Source organism: Plasmodium brasilianum, chromosome 9 (genome assembly GCF_023973825.1).
Source record: "Plasmodium brasilianum strain Bolivian I chromosome 9, whole genome shotgun sequence".
Lineage (NCBI taxonomy): Eukaryota > Apicomplexa > Aconoidasida > Haemosporida > Plasmodiidae > Plasmodium > Plasmodium brasilianum.
The window spans coordinates 596,188-617,229 of NC_090122.1; the positions used below are offsets into that span (position 1 = coordinate 596,188).

The 21,042-nt window shown below is 26.5% G+C and overlaps 4 protein-coding genes across 4 annotated transcripts; 1 reads left to right on the forward strand and 3 right to left on the reverse strand.

Annotated features, from left to right (window-relative positions):
* Positions 1-1,092: 1,092 nt before the first annotated feature.
* On the reverse strand, positions 1,093-2,016 carry MKS88_002757 (uncharacterized protein; the record flags this gene model as incomplete). The annotated part of the gene is made up of 1 exon (XM_067215795.1): positions 1,093-2,016. The coding sequence occupies one exon, from the start codon at positions 2,014-2,016 to the stop codon at positions 1,093-1,095; it is 924 nt and encodes a 307-aa protein (XP_067073338.1).
* Positions 2,017-4,420: 2,404 nt separating this feature from the next.
* On the forward strand, positions 4,421-7,866 carry MKS88_002758 (palmitoyltransferase DHHC9; the record flags this gene model as incomplete). Its single annotated transcript, XM_067215796.1, has 11 exons — positions 4,421-4,521; positions 5,133-5,236; positions 5,328-5,477; positions 5,707-5,831; positions 6,229-6,411; positions 6,628-6,664; positions 6,932-6,972; positions 7,112-7,180; positions 7,313-7,351; positions 7,524-7,587; positions 7,757-7,866. The coding sequence occupies 11 exons, from the start codon at positions 4,421-4,423 to the stop codon at positions 7,864-7,866; spliced, it is 1,023 nt and encodes a 340-aa protein (XP_067073339.1).
* A 1,268-nt stretch (positions 7,867-9,134) lies between these two features.
* On the reverse strand, positions 9,135-12,170 carry MKS88_002759 (rhoptry neck protein 4; the record flags this gene model as incomplete). Its single annotated transcript, XM_067215797.1, has 3 exons — positions 9,135-9,325; positions 9,620-11,890; positions 12,092-12,170. The coding sequence occupies 3 exons, from the start codon at positions 12,168-12,170 to the stop codon at positions 9,135-9,137; spliced, it is 2,541 nt and encodes an 846-aa protein (XP_067073340.1).
* A 1,855-nt stretch (positions 12,171-14,025) lies between these two features.
* Positions 14,026-19,304, reverse strand: MKS88_002760 (serine esterase; the record flags this gene model as incomplete). The annotated part of the gene is made up of 2 exons (XM_067215798.1): positions 14,026-14,851; positions 14,947-19,304. The coding sequence occupies 2 exons, from the start codon at positions 19,302-19,304 to the stop codon at positions 14,026-14,028; spliced, it is 5,184 nt and encodes a 1,727-aa protein (XP_067073341.1).
* Between the last annotated feature and the right edge of the window lie 1,738 nt (positions 19,305-21,042).

The following is a 21,042-nucleotide window of genomic DNA, read 5'->3' on the forward strand; positions in this document are numbered from 1 at the left end:
AAAAAAAAAGAAAAAAAAGAAAACTAATTTCAATCTGTTATCGTTAATTTGTTCAGGCTTAAAAAAATGCACACATAATAGATATATTTATATATATATTTTTTAAAAAATATACTAACGTAAAGAATACATGAAAAAAGAGCTAGGGGAATAAGATCTGTTTATAAACAAAATGCACATACAAGCAGTATATAAATAAACCGAAATTTTAGCATGAGTTTTTATTTTTGTATTTTGCTTTTATAAAAGTTAATTCAACTGTTTCGTTTGACATGGTAAGGTAATAATTTATTCCACCAAGACTAGTTAGCCATTATTTTACTTCTAATTAATGTTCAGATAATCGTCACTTTAATGAGTTGGGTACATGTGTACATATATTTATATATATACATATATACATATATATATTATATACATGTTGAACGGTGCAAATTTTTCTGTTTCTCTTTTTTACCCTTTTTTTTAATCATGTGGCACACAACCTTGTGCACACTTAAGCAAAAAAAAAAAAAAAAAAGCTTTTTATATCACGGCGGAGTAACATACCTCCTAACCGTAAAATAAGAAACGGTATAAAACCAAAATATTAAAACCTTATCAAGTTTATGAAAAAATAAAACTAAAAAATGTTAATGTATTTTAAAAGTAAATATCTTAAAAATTTAACTGAATTTAAGGTGGAAAAAAAAAAAGCTTTATGTGAAAGCTATTTTTATATACTGTAACACGAACGTCTACATATCAATTCAAAACAAAAAAAGATATAATTAAAAATATGATCAGTTTTAATCTCTGTATATGCTAATTTTTTTTTTTTTTTTTTTTTTTTTTTTGTCTTTGTAATTATATATAAAATTATCTTTTAATTATTAAAAGGAATGAACTCTTTCAAATAGTAAAAAAGATAACTATTATAAACACATAAGTGCATTAAATAGATTTATAAGTGTTTTAATTTGTTTTATTGCTGTTTGCACACACACATGAGCTACATATACATAAATATGCATATGTTTGTGTATGTATGCATGTGTATGAGCGTCTGTGCATGTATGTATGTACTAACGCACAGGCACCTATGGCTTTTTCCTAATTATTTGCAGAAGACTTCCTTCTAAAGAAGCTTTTTAGCTTTTCTGTAAACAATTTAGTCTTTGACTTTTTTTTATAATTATCATCCCCACAAGTTGTGCTTTGTTCAGACTCAAATGAATTTTGAATAATAGTTGCTAGTTTAAAGTCTTCTTGTTCCATTAAACTCAATTCGTTTCTTATATCTTTATTTAATTCTAATTCAATTTGTTTTGCTAATTCTTCATCTTTCTTTAATTGCTCTAAATACATTTTTTCGGATATTTTTTCTTCCTTGTTTAAAGTATGAGCAAGTTTTATGTTTTCAACATTTAGTTGTCTCTGTTGTTGTAATTTTATTTCGTCTTCTCGTTTTTCTTTTATTGAATTTACTGTACCTTTCCACATTTTTAATTTTTCTTCAAATTCTAATGGTTCCTCTACAAGTTCACCATTATTTAAATAATTTTTTTCTTTACCTTCTATATTTTCCTCCTGTCCGTTAATTATATTATGAGAATTATTTGTTTTTATAACTGTATCCTTTTCATCTTCGCTACCCTTGTCTACCACTAAACTACCATTATATCTACCGCAGTTACTACCACCACTTCCATTACCACCGCGAACATTTTCACTGCTAACATTTTCACTGCTAACAATTCCACCAATGCCATCTGTTGTTGATGAAACTATTGTGTTTTCCCTGTTACTTCCTGGATGAGTAGTCGTTTCGATCTTTTCATTCATTAGATTAACTCCATTCAATTTCCTGGTTAAGTCATTTGCCCTCCCGCTATCATAATTACTTGTTATACTACTTTTTGGTATATATATTTTTTCTTCTTTATTTGGTTTGTTCCTATTTCTTCTTCTATTTCTTTTATTAAGGGATCTTCCATCGAAGTTTCCTCTATTTATATAATTTGAATTTTCCATCATCAACTGTTGTAATATGCATTTATATATTAGTTTAAATCTATTTGTACATATATACATCTACTCATATGTATATATGTATGTATTTGTGTTAATGTGTATAGTCTCCTTGGCCGCTTAAATTGTATAATACCACTCTGATATTATACTGTTAATTTAGTACACATATATATATATATATATATATGTATGTGTGTGTATAAAAAGATTACCCTAGTTTTGTAATTATTGTAAAAATGACAACATATATACATATTATTACTCGAATTAATAATTTAAACAGAAAAAAAAAAAGGGAAATAAGAAGAGAAGAAAAAAGGAAAAAGGGAAAAATAAAATTATAAATAATGCATTTTCACCTGCATATAACTAATAACTCTTTTTAATTATAAAAATGCTTATTTTTGAATCCATTAAATTATTTAAAAATGTGCACATTTGTGTGAACATTTGTTTAAAAAAAAATAATAAAATAACGTCTTCTATAATAATATAATTTTTCTTTTCTTTTTTTTAAGATATTTTTCTTTTTTGGTACAAAAAACAAATATAAACTACTACCATCATTGAGTAGTTTATCGTATAATAATGGAACAAAAAAAAAAAAAATAATAAAATTAAATTAAATAAATAAAAATATATATATATATATATATATATATATATATATATATATATATTATATACCTGTAAAGATGTTAGGGGTATGATAGAAAACAATAAAAACGTTATTTCTGAGTTTATGATTATATCCGCAATAATTTAAACCTTTCTATAAGATTAGAAGAATTTAAAATGATGAATAAAGAATACACAATTTTAATTCGTAAAAGTTGGTCATAAAAATAAAAAAAAAAGGCTTATAGTATCCTCACCCCTTTAAAAAAATATTAAGCATACATAATACTTAATCCGTTTAAAACGGGAGAAATATATGTTAGTAACTCATACATATACATACATATATATATATATAATATATATATATATTATATATATTAAATCATATGTACATATAAATATATACATGTACAAATGTACAGTAGCTGAAAAATAATTTCCTATAAAAAATTTTCTACAAATTGGCATGTATAATATGTATATACGGTATTAGTCTATATTTTTTTTTTTTTTTTAATCTTTAAAAATATATATTGCGGAAGAGTAATTTGAAAATAATTTTTCTTTTTTAAAGGCTTGAAAAGAATAAAAAGTATACAATACTTATCAATGAAGGATAAATATTATTTTATATAAATATTAAATATACAAAAAAATAAATAATATATATATATATATATATATAATATATATATAATATTTGTTTAAAATTGTATATACCTGCATATCGTGTACATTTTAACAGGCAAGTTATAGCATTTTCAATATAAAGAAAAAAAAAAATTCTAAAATAAAAAAGTGCGTAAAATGCGTAAAAAACGTAAAAAATATAAAAAACGTAAAAAACGTAAAAAATGTAAAAAATGTAAAAAATGTAAAAAATGTAAAAAATGTAAAAAATGTAAAAAATGTAAAAAATGTAAAAAATGTAAAAAATGTAAAAAATGTAAAAAATGTAAAAAACGTAAAAAACGTAAAAAACGTAAAAAACGTAAAAAACGTAAAAAACGTAAAAAACGTAAAAAACGTAAAAAACGTAAAAAACGTAAAATATATCGAACTGCATATATTATATTTACAATTTTTTCGAATTAAAAACAGGTCGAATGACATATATTTTATAAATACGTTCACGTTTTACGAGTGGTTACGATGCTTCAATTATACTATACTGCGTAATATGAAAAAAACGAAAAGGAAAAAATTAAGATATATATTATATATATATTACATTTATATATAAATGTAGTTGCTATATTTATTATCCTACCACTGCTGTGCAAATTAATATAAAAGAAAAAAATGAATAACATTGTGTCATATTTACATGTGTCCTATAGCATGTGATTATGTTTTTTAAATATCTAAGAAAAAATAAAACATATGCCTTTTTGTTTTAAAATATACAGATATAAAGAACTTACCTTTTTTTTTTTTTTTTTTTTTGTTGTATTATTTTTTGTGTTTATATTTTGCCGGTTATATTTTTTTTGTTTTCGTATTTTTTTGTTTTCGTATTTTTTTGTTTTTATATATTTCTTTTTGCCTATTCTGCAGTCCTTAGGGGAAACCCTAAATGTGTTTGTTCTGATAAAATTTTAAATTGGTTAACTGTAAGCCTATATAAGTATTCTGTTAAATTTTTTGAATAATTTTCCTGTGTGCATGTTATAAAACATACGCACGTTATGTATGTTTATATATGTGTACGTGTGCGTTTGACTTGACGTAAAGTAATAAATGTGTTATTACAAAGGGGAAAAAAAAAATTAATATTCTCATATTTATGTCCAAATATACAAATGATGCTACTTGTGCACAATTATTACCAGAAAAAGAAAAGAAAAGAAAAGAAGAGTTAAATGATTATTCAACTTTTTTCTCTCTGTAGAACATTCAAATTTTTTGCATCGACCATTGTCATATGTATTCTCCTCATCGTTACTACCATTATTACTTTATACGCACGTATAAATTTATACATATATATATGTAATGTATGTATGTTATATATGTGCGTATGCTATATATGTGCGTATGCTATATATGTGCGTATGTTATATATGTATGTTATGTATGTATGTATGTTTGTGTATATGCATATATATATATATATATATATATATACATGTGTATATTAATTTTTTTTTTTTTTTCAAAGGTCACTCCCCCATTTCCATTCCTTAAGTTACGTCCCACATGAATTGTTTGTTGTCCTTCCTATTTGTTTCAATTCTGAGCATTTTTGTATATATATGTTACATATGTAAGCAAAGGATATAGTACGCATTTATGTAAATATGTGAACATGTGTATATGTGAATGTGTGTGCATTTGAATATGTATACGTGTGTGTGTGTATGATAATAGTAATAGTCAATGAGTTAATATAAATGACTCCATTCAGTAATATATATATATTAAATGTGCAATAATATATATTTTTTTCCTTAAAATGGCTATAAACATAACTTTAAATATATTACTATCGCAATTAGTATTATTATTGTTAGTACTGTTAGATTTGTTAGTACTGTTAGATTTGTGAGTACTGTTAGATTTGTGAGTACTGTTAGATTTGTTAGTACTGTTAGATTTGTGAGTACTGTTAGTTTCATCAGTTCTGTTAGATCTGTTAATACTTCTACTATTGTTACTAATTTTTTGTTTTCTTTTATTTCACCTGTCTGCAGACTGCTTGCAAAATGAGTATTTAAATAATTATAGTAAAGCAGTCCGAATACTACTAATAGTGTTAAGCATCCCTTTTTTTATTTGTTATTATTGGTCATTCGTAAAATGTTCTTTGTACAATCCAGGGTATGTTGATCATACGTGGGAAGGTTTTTTTTTTTTTTTTTTTTTTTTTTTTTTTTGCACAGTTTTTTCTTCTTAATAATTCAATGAAAAAACTATAAACGTATATTTTTATTTCCGACATTTTTTTATCCTCTTCTTTTTAAAATAAAAATGTTATACTAGTGTTTTTCCTTCATTTTAAAAATCATTGTTCTCGCTTTTTTCCTTTTTAAAAATCATTGTACTTGCTTTTTTCCATTTCTCACATTGCAGCAAACGCAGAGGAGAATAACATACAAATAGAAAAAAGAAAGATAAGAAACTATACGCCTAATAAATACACTGTTTGTGATAAGTGCGACTTTTTGGTTAGGCCCGAGAGGGCTCACCACTGCAGGGTTAGCCTTCATGAGAGTACAATTTTTTTTTTTGTGTATGCATATTCTTGTGCTTATGCGCCAACAAACACACACATGCATGTATATGTTTATATGTATGTATGTATGAATGTATGTATGTATGTATGTATGTATGTATGTATGTATGTATGTACGTAAGTATGTATGTATGTATGTATGTATGTACGTAAGTATGTATGTATGTATGTATGTATGTACGTATGTACGTATGTACGTATGTACGTATGTACGTATGTATGTATATATGTATATATATATATATATATTTATTTATTTATTGAAGTACGCCTATATAAGCCTTTTTGCTCCAACACTACTGCTTGTGCACACACCTTTATGTTTGTACTCTCAACCCCCTATTGTTCATTTCTTATAGTCGTGCAAGAGATGTGTATTAAAGATGGATCATCATTGCCCATGGATAGGGACGTGTGTAGGGGAAAAAAATCTCAAATTTTTTTTTTTGTTTTTATTTTATGGCCTACTTATAACACTTTACATTGTTGTGACCATAACGCCAAAGTTTATTAAGTCCCTTTATGAAAGTGAAGGCACCAAGGTACAAATTATTAGAATATCTTTAAAAATGACCAGAAAAGGTTTTATGTACATATATGCGTATATGTATATATATATATATATATATATATATATATATACATGTTACTATTTTTCTTGCTGTCTCCTTTGCCAAACCAAAAACTTTGGCTTGTATTTTGCATTCTCATTTGGTCTATCTGTATATGCCTTTATTAATTGTTTCTTTGTTTATTAGGTTACGGACAAAATGAACCATGCTGCTCTTCTGATTAGTACATATTATTAAATTACTTCCACAAGTCTTTCTTTTGACAAAGGCATTTATGTATACGTATATACATGAACTCATATGTGTACACTATCATACATGAACTCATATGTGTACGCTATCATACATGCATATAAATATGTATGCACTATCATACATGCGTATAAATATGTGTACACTATCATACATGCGTATAAATATGTGTGCACTATCATACATGCGTATAAATATGTGTGCACATGAATTTTCATCCCTTTAACACCATTCTTAGCTATTTGTGCGTCTCTGACACTACTGTTAGCCTTAATCTTTGTAATACTAAAAAACTTTTTTATCATTTTCATTTTAGGAATTAAATAATTAATACATATTAACAAATGACATGTCTATTCACCCCATTGTTTTCATTTCAATTATAATTTTCTTTTTTTTTTTTTTTTTTTATTTTTAGATGAATTGTCAATACTTATATTTTATATCTCGTAATATAACAGTAATAGAATCTTCATATAAAGATAAAGTATGCCAAAAAAAAAAAAAAAAAAAAAAAGAAAAAAATTATTTTATTATTATATTGGTATACTGATATATTTGCCATGTTAAATTAGGCTTGCTTATTAATTTTTTTTTCTTATCTTAAAATATGTCGCAGAATCCATATGACTTAGGTATTTACAACAACTGGAAAATGGTAAAAATGGAAAGAAAAAAATGAAAAAAAATAAAAATAACAAAATGATAACGCAACAAATGACAAAGAGGAAAAGTAGCATAGTAGTAAAATTGCAAAATAGCAAAATAATATAAATAAATGAAAACACAAAAGATACCTATAATTTTTTTTGAACAAATTCATATGAAAGGTATTTGGAGAATTTAAATGGAAGTGGTTTTTTCCCTTTGACCCTGAAAACTTGTACTCGTTGAGTAACCAAAAAGGAAAAAAGAAAAAAAACTATGAAATGAAATTTCTGCCGATATATAAAAGATGATAATGTGTTTCTCTATGCCTGCGTAAACATACACATACAAACATACATACACGTATTTATATATGTGATTACACACCTTTTTTTTTTGTTTAACCCTTGTCAAGATTACCTGTACCCCGTGAATGATATATACATGAACATTGTTAACATCGACATGGACGATTCATTTTTATCTAGCTCTAATGAGAACCCAAAGGGAGAGGATGATATCTGATTTATATATTTGTACTGCTGTTCAAGATTTATTATACAGATTGATATTTAGCGCTGTGTATGCGTATATATATATATATATATGGATGTATGCCCGAATATTCGTTTATGTCTTTCTCCCAACTTTTATTCGTTTCCAAAACGGTATTAAAATTTTTTTTTATAAATAAAATATTGATCTCTTTCTTTTTTTGGTTAGAAACCTTATATATTAATGAAGTATCATTTTATTTTTTCCCTTTTAAAATTATATTTACATTTAAGAATAATCAGGGGATTCTGTTAAGACTGCATTGGGGATTAGTACTATATGCTTCCACATATTTTTATTTTTTATTTTACATAAGCCTTTTTTTTTTTTTTTTCATTTTTCTTTTTGTAATTAAGCAGTTTTTTCATGTACCCATTACATAATATATATTAGTTCAAAGAGATGAAACTTCATTCAAGTGCTATACATTTTTTTTTGTTTTGTTTGAAATATAATTAAAAAATATTATATGACAATAAAAAAAAAACAAACAAATGACTGATTGATTGGTGATTGGTTGACAAACGAATCATTAGGGAAAGGCCTAGGAGATATCCGACAAGGCAATGTAAACATGAGTAACACAGTTTATTATTAGCGGTGTTACACTATTATTATTATGAAAACAAAAAAACAGAAAAAAAAAATGGTAGCATTTCTAAAAGCTGCAGCTTACAAAATTCTACGGAATAAATTTTAAAAACTAAATTAAAATAGACAAAGAACAAAAAAAAAAAAAAAAAATTAACGAAAAAGAGACGAAATAACCAAATGAGTAATAAATGATTAAACTTTGTTAAAAACAAGATACACTTTACGAACGAGTGTGACAAGCGCAAATGTGAAATCATTATAATAGTTATAACCATCGTAACGTATGTCTAGCTGCTGTGTGTTTTGTAAACATTTATAAATTATACAGACCTCTTTATTCACAGAAACTAATATACTAATGGTAGACATTCATATATATGTGGTATTATGTTCATGTATATATTTGGAAATTAAAAAAAAAATAATAATAACGCTTCATAACAAAATTTGGGGAACTATCCATACTCCCACCCCCATTTCCCCAATATACAATCGACATAATATTAAAATTCGTTATGATTTGTCCTTTTTCATTTTTACTTGAATATGTATGAATGAAACTAATGTTCACTTTCATAATACAAGATAATTTGACTTCCATTAGTTTCGTTGATCTCGTCAGGTTCAATTCCACATCATTTTTCTTACAAATCCTCAAAAATAACATTCTCAACTTCTTCCTCTCCAGCATCTCTAACATTGCTTTCACTGTCACTTATATTTTTTAGTTCTTGTTTAATGAAATCTTCATCGAATGCTCTCTTTTCTACCTCGTTTGCCAGCAATCCATGCGACTCAGTCGACAGAAGAACTAGCAGCTTGGACAACGTTTCAGCTGCAAAGGGGGCAAGAAAAAAAAAAAGAAAAGTAAAGATATTAAAAGGGAAAAAAAAAAGAAAAAAAAAAAAAATGAGGGAACTCATGTTGGATGTCCTGCTCATGAACGCGTTCATACGCATATATAACATCGCACAGTGCACGTCTAAAAAAATGTGGCTCTTTCGTTATGAACAGAGATAGCTATATCGGGATGAAATACGTACAAAAATGTACACACAAATACACTAATACGAACGCATATACACACATACACATGTGCACTATACGAGCACACTACATTGAACAGTACCAACTAAGGCATTGTGCGGATTGCACATTTCCTTGAGGGCAAGATGTTTCTCCTCTGATAGATAGCTTAACCGAACAAGGGGTTCTAGGACCTTCTTACCCTCCATATTTAGTATATTTAACTGTAAATTATGAAAATCCAAAATGGTATGTTTATGTTCATCGGAGCACCTGTGTAACATATCAGTCAAATGTAATAGGGTACATACAGATATAACCTTCAGAGGACTTATTTTTTTGCTTTTTTTTTCAGTATAAACAAAATAAGAATTTATTCTTTGAGCTATGGCTACATGGTAAGAACTTATATGTGCTTTAACCAAATTTCCTAAGGAGCCAATTATTGAAGAGCTCGGTTTTTTAACATTTTCATGATTAAATGGTACTGATGCAATATTTCCACCAATTCTCATTATTTTTGTACAATAGGTAAATACTTTGGATTTTTTAATTTTTTTCATTTCTTTGGCATAATTTTCGTTTTTATTATACATCTTGTCTAACACTAATAGTTCATCAATCAGTCCTAAAAATGCATGTTCATTGTCTATTTCGAATCCTAACAAATTTTGATAATATTTCCAATGCTGTAATAAAATAGAAGCACCTGCACATAAAAAATTTATTTCAATATTTTTTTCAAAATCTACTACTGATCCATATTCCTCAGGGGATAACCACTTTGCAAACATCATAGCCATACGTTGAGCTAACTCTTTGGATGTTATACTTATAATAAAATCCTTTACAGCACATGATTCTGACTTCTTTTTCAATATAGGAGGTAACTTAGTATATGGAACACCTATTTTTTTGAACATTTGAATTTTTAATTCTTTTAACGATTGATCCAAAATGGACTTATTAATATTTAGAGACTCATAAAAACTAGGGTCTTCATAATAGGATAATTCTGTTAATATTTTAAAAAGTGTTGATAATATTTTATCATACATTTCAAGTGAAATGGTATTCTTAATTGAACTAATTTCTCGTGAATTAATTTTTAATCTTTCTAATGCTTCTTCAAATATTTTTCCACAATTTTTACTTGTTTTTAACTTTAACAATCCATCTATTCCTTCCTTTGCTGCATCCATAATCTCTAATATCATTCGTTCCCTCAACGAAATATGCAATTTTTTTCCCTTAAACGATTCAAATCCGATCAAATCCGCGTTCTGATGCAAACTACCATATATGACATTATTGCTGTTATCATCATATGCATCATCCGTTCCCCGTGTTTCACCCTCACCATGTTCGACCTTTGGCTTGTTCGATACATTTGCATCATGCTCGTTGACCTCCTGGGTAGTATGTTTATGACCATGTACAGGTTCTAGAGCCATTTCTGTATTTCCCGGAACGCTGGAATTATTATTACTATGCGTATGTTCATTGTCGTTTCGCTCCATATGTTCGGAGGTGGTAGAACCACCTTGATCAGGTAGTGCTGCTCCAATGTTAGCTACAGGAACAACTGCATTATTGTTGTTTTCTTTGTTATGTGCATCCTCTTCGTCTGGCTCCTCTACGATTGGCACAGTGGTATGGTTAGCTTCTGCACCTGTATTTTCATCTGTATTGTTGTTATTGTTGTTACTGTTATGTTCTTTGTATTGCGCAGCAGTATTGTGATCTCCCTGTATGTCCTCTTTCGCGTCTTCATTATGAGAAATAGTATGACCGTGTAAATTATTATTTAAACCATTCTGATTATAATGGTTTATATTTCCATTAGTTTCATCTATGTGATTATTGTTTGTTATATCACTATGATCATTATTATGTTTACCATTTGAATTTTTGTCCTGACCATGGTCAGCTTCATTATGACCCCCTTCATTATTGCTGTCTGATTGCTTATGCACATTCTGCGCTTTTTCCTCTTTATGTCCGCTGATTTTGTTTTCATTAGTAGTGTCCATATCATCAGTGTGGTAACCCTTCTCATGAGCATATTCACTTGTGTTGTTATCCTCACTCAGCCTATGCTTTACCCCGTTTCCCTCTCCATTATTATTAGCGCTACCAGCTGTGCTACCATCGTGGGTACCATTACTAATATTTTGATTTATTGTGTTAGACTTCTCTGCATTATTTTCACCTTGTCCTGCAGGAACTTCTAACGTTTCGACTGTATTTTCCTGTAATGGTCTAGCATTAATTATTTGATCATTTGATTGTAAGGTTTCTTGTGAATTGTTATCACCCCCCTTCCCTTTTGCTACCGCCTCAAGAAAGGAAAATTTTATCGACCCATTTTTTGCTGCAAAGAAGAAGTATTTTTTTCATTATTAGAAATGGTGAAATGCACATATATATATATATATATATATATACACGTACACATATATGTGTTTATATTCACATATGTGTATATGCGCAATCACATGCATATGCGTAGGAGTATAACTCTTGTCAGTGCAGCAGCTCCAATGCATACATTTTTAAAGCAAAATTCAACTACCTTCAAATGGTTTAACTTTTTGAACAAATGTAGATAGAACAAGAAAAATGCTTATGAAGAAAACTGTAATACGAGACATTATTACTTAATTATATATTTTAAAATAGAAACATTTTTTTTTTTTTTTTTTTTTTTCATAAACACTCATTTTGTATATATGTATATATATATATATATATATAGTAGTATAACTCCAAAATAGTATATATTTATTTTTATGCTTTTTATTGTAGCAAAATCGATGGTACGTATGTATGTGTATATGTGTATATGTGTATATGTGTATATGTGTGTATGTGTATATGTGTGTATGTGTATATGTGTATATGTGTATATGTGTATATGTGTATATATATATATATATATATATATAATATATATATATATATATATATATATATATATATATATATATACATATATACATATATACATATATACACATACATACATAAATATATTAAAAACGGAGGTAACACAAACGCGTACCCTTGAAATGTTATTGAAGGTTTCTCATATTAATTTTTTTTGAAATTTTTTAAAAGTTTACCATACCTGTGCGAGTGCATCAAAGTGCATACAAACGAATTGTACGCGTATAAAAGTATATATATGTTTACATATATGTATATATATATATATATATATATATATATGTACATACATATGTATTAAGCTAGTACGTATGTATGTAATACGTATGGACATAAACGTAGGTATATATTATCAAACTAACGGAAAAAGTACGTAGTTTTATAGGCTTCCCCTAGAAGTAATAAACTGCACAAAAATAAAAAAATTTTAAAATAACAGATATAAGAAATGGGATAGATGAACATATGGGTAAACTGTAATGTATCAAAACAATCATATAAATAATACAAATAGATCAAAAATGGTAAAAGTCTAAAATGCAAAATGGGAAAGAAGGAAATTCACTAATTTAAAAAAAATACACGTTTAGCAATACCGTATAAACATATTTTAAAACAGTAGCATTATTGCCTATTTACATAAATATACTTAAATAGAAATATGTACATCATACATACATACGTACTATATATATGTATATACATCCATTCATACATATACACACATACATATACTTGCAATACACGTACGTTTACGCACAAATTTCTCAGTATATAAATATAATAAGTGAAGGGGAACGTATTTAAAAATGATAATATAAATTAAAAAAAGATATTTTCAAATACGTTCATTATATATAAATTATATATATACGTAACATATACGATGTGACATTAAAAAAATTGAAAACAAGAAGGGAAAAAAAATATAAAAAAAAATGAAATAATATCATGTCATATAATAACATATAATAACACATAATAACACATAATAACACATAATAACACATAATAACACATAATAACACATAATAACACATAATAACACATAATAACATATAATAACACATAATAACATATAATAACACATAATAACATATAATTTATCATACTATTTTATCATATTATATTAACATATTATATTCATAGCACAGCGCTAAAGTGTCATAAATTGAAGTAACAAAAATACGTAAAAGAAATCAAACTGGGAAATAAAAAATTAAAAAAAAATACATATATAGCACGCATGTTATACATATACGTTCATATGCACTACTCTAAATACATATATGTATGTATATACATATATATTTCCATGCTAACATGAATAACAAAACTGTGAAGAAACAAAAAAAAAAAAAAATATAATAAAATAAATAAATAAATAAATAAATAAAACAAATTAAAATACATTATATAATATATAATAATATAATATACTGTAATGTGCCGTAATATACCATAATAAAATGTAGCAAAACGTAGTACAGTATAATACGATGTGATAACGGCAAACAGAGGAAACTTGAATAACGTCAGTGCCCTTTTTAAAAAAATAATTTAAAGTATCAAATGCTCGAGGAAATGCTTCACTGAAGCTGATTCTTCTGAACACAGTCGAGGATGTGCGATAATTTGGACATGTGCATTTGAATATAATGGAAGTGAAATACAGTACCTTTGAATTGGCAATTGGTTTAAACAATAAAATAATACTTCATAATAGAGAAGTTCCGGATTTTTAAAAAACTTTTCTATCAGCTGCTCATTCGATATGGTATATATATGAAATAATATTTCTTTATATTTTTTCTTATCCGCTTTTGTTATACCTTTTAGTAGATTATTTCTTTTCATTTTTTTTTTCATCGGGATATCATTACAATATACGTTCCTCCTATTATGTATAAACTTCCCATTTGCTGCATTACTATTTGCCTCATGATTGTTACAGTGTTCCTTACTTGTTGACACGTCTTCGTTTAACATTTCTCGATTGCTTCCATCACTCTCATAGTTGTCATCTGATGATGTACAGAAAAATTCACTAATATAATCATACTCTTCACTTTTTGCATGACACAACTGAAATGTGTAATTTTCATCTTTGCATTTTTCAATCTTTCGCTTTTCGTCCTTCCTCTTTTCGTCTCCCCTCTTCTCATATTTGTTGTTTTCATTTGAATAAATATCCATCCTCTTTTCATTTTCACTGCTAACTTCATTTTTCGCTTTACTTCCTCCTAGTAAACTTTTCCCCATATTTTCTTGATCCCTTTTGTCACTAGTGCTGTTCGTGGTACTCACCGCTGTTGCCGCCGCAGTCGTGCCATTATGATTGGATATGTTTTTCCCGTTTTTATTATTTTTCGAAGAATACAAAAAACTATAATTTCTTATAGCGTTAATAGTATTTTGGAGCGAAAATAATTTGCTGGGTTCAATTTTTTTTTTTTTTTTTTTTTCAAATTGTTGTCTAACGTTTTTATATCATTTATTATCTTCGTCTTTAGGCATTCAAAGAATAACTTTTCAAAATATTTGTAGTCACACATTTTTTTCTTCTTGTTTTCCTGCTTAATCGAGTCAGCTCCTTTACTCACTACTTCACTAGTGTTATCACAGCCATTGCCTCTACCACTTCCAATACTATTGCTGCTCACTTTATCCCGTCTGTTCACAGTATCCTCTTTTACATTTGTAGAGCCATTAGCATTATCACCCTTCGCACATGCACCACTCTGCAAATTTTCATCGCTCCCCCTGCCATAATACGTTCTTTCAAAATTCTTGACTTTTTCATTATTGTACAAATTCACATTCTCCGGTACTTTAGAGCTTCTTACTATTTTATAATTATCTGGTATGTTAAGATACTTTTCATAATAATATATTTTGTTTTCCTTATCCTTGCAGGATACATTTTTATTGGTGCATATAGAGGTATTATTATTATCGCTTTTTTTTTTTTTTGAAAATATCTCTTCAAAGTTCCGTGCTTTGAACAGTGTCCACTTGTTTCCCCCACCACTGAAACCATTACCACTAGCACTTCCTCCACTATCGTTACCACTATTATTCCTTCCGCAATTTATCCTGCTATTATCCATGCCGCTATTCCCAAAAGCGCTAATTCCCCTACTATCCCTCTTATCACTGTTATCCATTTGGGAGTTTTCTGAAAACCTATAGTGGTCACAAATGTTGTTGCTACCACTGATGGGCACTTTTTCACCTACTCCTTCCACTTCCTTCTTTTCCTCCTCCTTCTTCTTCTCCTTCTTCTTCACCTCCTCCTGTTCTTCCTTTGGGTTATCATTTTGACTAAAATTAACTACAGATACATCAGACTTCAAATCGCTCGAATGCAATTTATCATCGTGTGCATCTACTAAACTGATCTTACTATTACCACTATACGAAACATTTAAAAAGATTTTGTCATTACAGTTTTTCTTATCATACAATAAATGGTCAGTTGTGGCGGCATTTTTGCAAAGTGGGTCTCTATTTTTTGACAAATTAATACTACTGTTGTTACAACTATTATTATTGTTATTATTACTACTGTTGTTACAATTATTATTATTACTATTGCTATTACTACTAATATTACTATTGTTGTTATTACTACTAATATGACTAATATTACTACCATTGTTACTATTATTATTACTATTAATACTGTTATCATTAGTGTTGTCGTTACTACTGGCACTACTGCCTACAATGGATACACTTTTCTTTTTTTTATTCTGAACGTCCATTCTTCTCGTATCAGAGTTACTATAATAATTCATAAAGATATTGAACTTTTTTTTCTGTGAACATGATAATAATTTACTTGATGATATAATAGTTTGTAACATTTGATCTAAAAACTTGCTTTGTTCCTTTCTCCTATTTAACACATAATTTGGATTTTTTAAATCTTGATAAAAATAAAAAAAAAGTAGCTTTTTCTTTCTCATATATAAATGAACAACAGAAAAAATGTTAATAGGAATTTCAGGCACATTTCTTCCTTGCTCTATTATAAATAAAATAAGTTCTTCACTAAATAAAGTATAAGGTAAAATTAGAGATGTCCTTATACCAACTAGCCAATCTGATTGTGTATTACCATAAAAGATAATATTTTCAAATTTTTTTAAAATATTTATACTTTCAATATTAGCTATTTTTAATAAAAGTGTAGTCTGATTATTTAAATCATCAATAGTATGTGCACATAAATACACAGAGAGTGCATTCATAATTGCCATATTTTCATGAACACCTATATGTGGACAGGCAAAAGTTATAAAATTTATTAACTTTTTTTTTTTGAATACTTTTTTTCTATATAAATTTATTAAAACAGATCTATTTAATATTCCTCCTAAAGAATGTCCAATCATAGATATGTTTATTTTATCATTTATTATTTTAAATAAGCATTTTAATTCAGTACATATCCTTTCTGTTCCGACATCTACACCTTCAAATGTGTGGCTCTGATTACTATATGTTATATAAATAAATAAATGTGGATATTTTGTTAATAATGGATTTATAATATTTTGAAAATCTAGCACACTTGCAGTTAATCCATGTTGAAATATAAAATAGTGCGGGTTTTTTAAAGTCATATTATATTTCTTTTTACATTCGAGACAGTGACATGATATAGAATTAAAGAAACAGTAACAACGTGAACATTGCCTTATTGTACCAAATGCTTTTATAATATCATATAAACATAATGGGAATGGTTTTTTTTGTGTTTCATCTATGTAATAAAATTTCTTTATATAATTCAAATTGTTTTTATATTTATTATATACCCTTTCATTGTAAGTACTTGAATTATTCTTTTGCTCATCAAGAACCTTTTCACTGCTTACATTTGTATTACATATATTATCATTTAACGTACTACCTATTTCTACACAACTATTTTGACAATCGTTCACTTCATTATATTTTTTGCTATTCCTCATGGAGTTCCACTTCTCGCTCCACTGTATATTAAGTGAATAACTCCTTCTTACGTGGTGGTAGCTCGCTGCATACTTACAACGACTATTTTTGTTGTAACAACTTCTATTGTTACAGCGAATGCTATTGTTACGGTGATTGCTACTGTTACAGTAATTACTATTATTATAAGAATTACTAATGTCATAGTAACTGCTATCATTATGGTAGTTTCCACCGATAAGCATATTATAATTATTACCATCGTTATAATAGTCATAATAGTTATTAATAATCATCTTATTATTGTTCCCACTATTATTCGTTTGCCCACGGTCATTTTTATTGCTACAACTATTATTGTTGCCATTATTTTTGCTATTGTTACTGCTCGAAAAATTTTTATTTTCCCCATTGAAAAGATCATTCCCCTTTTTGCTGGTATTTTCATTTCTCCCTCTCTTTCCCTTTTCGCTATACTGTATATTACACCGCATATTATATGGCATATTATATGGCATATTATATGGCATATTATATGGCTTATTATACTGCATGTTATTATAATCATAACACTGTAACTTTCCATAGGCGATATTATTATTATTATTGCACCTACTAATCTTCATCATTTTTGCTCCTTTCCCTCCTTTCTCCTCCTCTTCGTTTTTTAACAGGTTATGTAAAGGTAAAGCAGGTTCATTCAATCTTTTAAATCTGTATTCACTACATTTGCGTTTATTCCTTATATTTGAATTGCTATTGGATAGAAATGTTTCATTATTACTCCCACTAATGTTGTTACCACTCCCGTTAATATTTCTAGCACTCGCACCGATGTTGTTACCACTCACATCGATTCTGTTGCTATTTTGATGTTTCGAAACGTCCTTTGCATTAATCCCTTCCGAACAGAGGTCTTCTTTTTTTTTACCTCTTTCGTCATCCAACGAAATGGTTTCAAAAGAATTGTTATTATTACTCATGTCATCTGATGATGCTACATTTTTGTAATAAAATAAATCACTACTATCACAATTTCCCAAATTATTACTATCATAGAATGTTTTTCTTTTACTCTCATTATTTTTTTGACTATTATTTTCATATTCATTATCGCTATTAAACAACTCTTTTCTTATATTTAGATAATTACTATAATGTATATTTATACTTCTCTTTTCATTAATTAATGTATGATCACTTTTTACACTTGCACTACTACTAGAATTACTAGAATAAGAGACATCTCTTAATTTATGATATTTTTTGTTATATTTATATTTTTTACAAAATTTTTTAAACAAGTATTTTTCTTCTTTAATTGTATTTTTTATTTTAATATCATGTAAATTATTGTAGTCCAGCTGTGCTAGCATAAACCTTACAAACTCGTATGGAGCACTCATCGTTGAACTGGTATCAAAATACGTATTTTCATCATATATCAAATCATATACATGCTCATGTATCTTTTCTTTATAAATTTCCTTTTCTAAAATTTCGTCTAACAAATTCAATGAACAGAACCAGCAGAAATTTCTTATCCATTTTTTTTTCTCACAATTTGTATTATCATTTTTTTTCCTATTATCTACTTCTTGTATTTGTTCATCCGTCTCCTTATTCTTACATTCTTTCTGTTTTGTTTTTGCAGCATTAATATTCTTTATGTTTTTTTTTTTAAATAATAAACTATCAACATTGTTCTCATTATTTGAACTGCTAAATAAATTTAAAAGAATATTTTTATTGTTGTTAAAAAAATTAGCACTTCTTTTTGCTTCCTTTGCATCATCAATTGTTTCAAGCATCTCAAATGGGTTCCTATTTGCGGAGAATATAGATTCACTTCTATAAGATGAATTTTTTTCTTTCATTTCATCTTGTCATTTCTATTATCATTTATAGTTACGTATATTACATCTCCTAATTTTTATATTAACCCTTTATTAATAAATTTATCTTTCTATGCATAAAACAAATTTTAACAATTCATAGAACGATAAAAAAAAAAAAAAGAAAAAATACAAAAAACGAAAAAACGAAAAAACGAAAAAATGAAAAAATGAAAAAATGAAAAAATGAAAAAATGAAAATACGAAAAAATGAAAATACGAAAAAATGAAAAAATGAAAAAACGAAAATACGAAAAAATGAAAAAAAATGAAAAAACGAAAAAATGAAAATAAAATTAAGTAAAATCATATAAAGTCAAATCCTATGTTAAAGATATATATATATATATATATACGCATGCATAGTGTAAATACGTTTACACAAATTCAAATTATAAGATGTACAGTAAGTTTCATTTTATCTTATTTTTTAAAAATGTCTTCTGTTTCATACTTTTGATATATAAAATTGATATATATAAAAATTAAAAATTGCATATACATATAAACTCCTATATGCATATGTAGCTAAATTAAAAAAATATATATAACAATGCATTGTTTTATTGTTTTGCTGTTTTTATGTTTTATTTCCTGTTTTACTGTTTTGCTGTTTTATTCCTGTTTTACTGTTTTGCTGTTTTATTCCTGTTTTACTGTTTTGCTGTTTTATTCCTGTTTTACTGTTTTACTGTTTTATTCTATAATTTTTTTTCACCCCGTGCTTGCTTTGCTTATTATTAACTAAAGTTTATACGTTTGCATAAAAAAAACGTTTATATGACAAAAACTCTATTGGTATATTTTTCTACAATTATGTTAAAAAAAAAAACAGATGTACACGCGTATAAGTGGTATGTATATATATATATATATTACATACATATAAAAGTATAGTCATATAAACAATAAATTTATACAAAAAGTGTATTAAAAAAAATTCAAAATACATTAATTCGTTTGTATTAACATATATAATCAATATTTTAAAATTTCATATATATCTAAATATACACAGTATATATATATATTTTATATATTATACATATATAACAAATAAAATTATCAACAAATAAAAATTTTAGAAGCTTTAAAACATATATATATTTATGTTTACTAAATATGTACATATAAATGCATAATATACATTATTTTCTTCATTTTTATAATATCCTTTGTTTCTTCAATTATTATTAGTTACAACAATTTTGTAATTTCACAAAGAAAAAAAAAATATAAACGCTCCAGACTGTTTAAAAAAATTGACATTAAAAATGTAAAAAAAAAAAAAAAAAAAAATGATTTGTTCATAAATATACATAATATTATATATTGCAATAGGGAAATATTACAAAACTGTACACACTATAAATGTAATAATAAATATATAACAGTATATTTTATTCCTTTAAAATTCTATATTTCCTTTAGTTAAATTTATAGGTAATAAATATATATATATATATATATATATATATACATAACAAATAATTCTTGTGTATGTAAAATTGTTGATAGGCTAGTAAAAATGAAACATCCGCATATGTAATAATACTATCTATATAATAAATGTATTAACTTGCTTAAAAAAAAAATTTTTTTAAATTTAAAATCTTTTTATTAACAGTTAATAATTTTTATATAGATTTTAGCTAGAAAGGGAAAAAAATTTAATCTTTTAAAGTGTATAATTAAAAAAAAAAAGAATAAAAGGTTATAT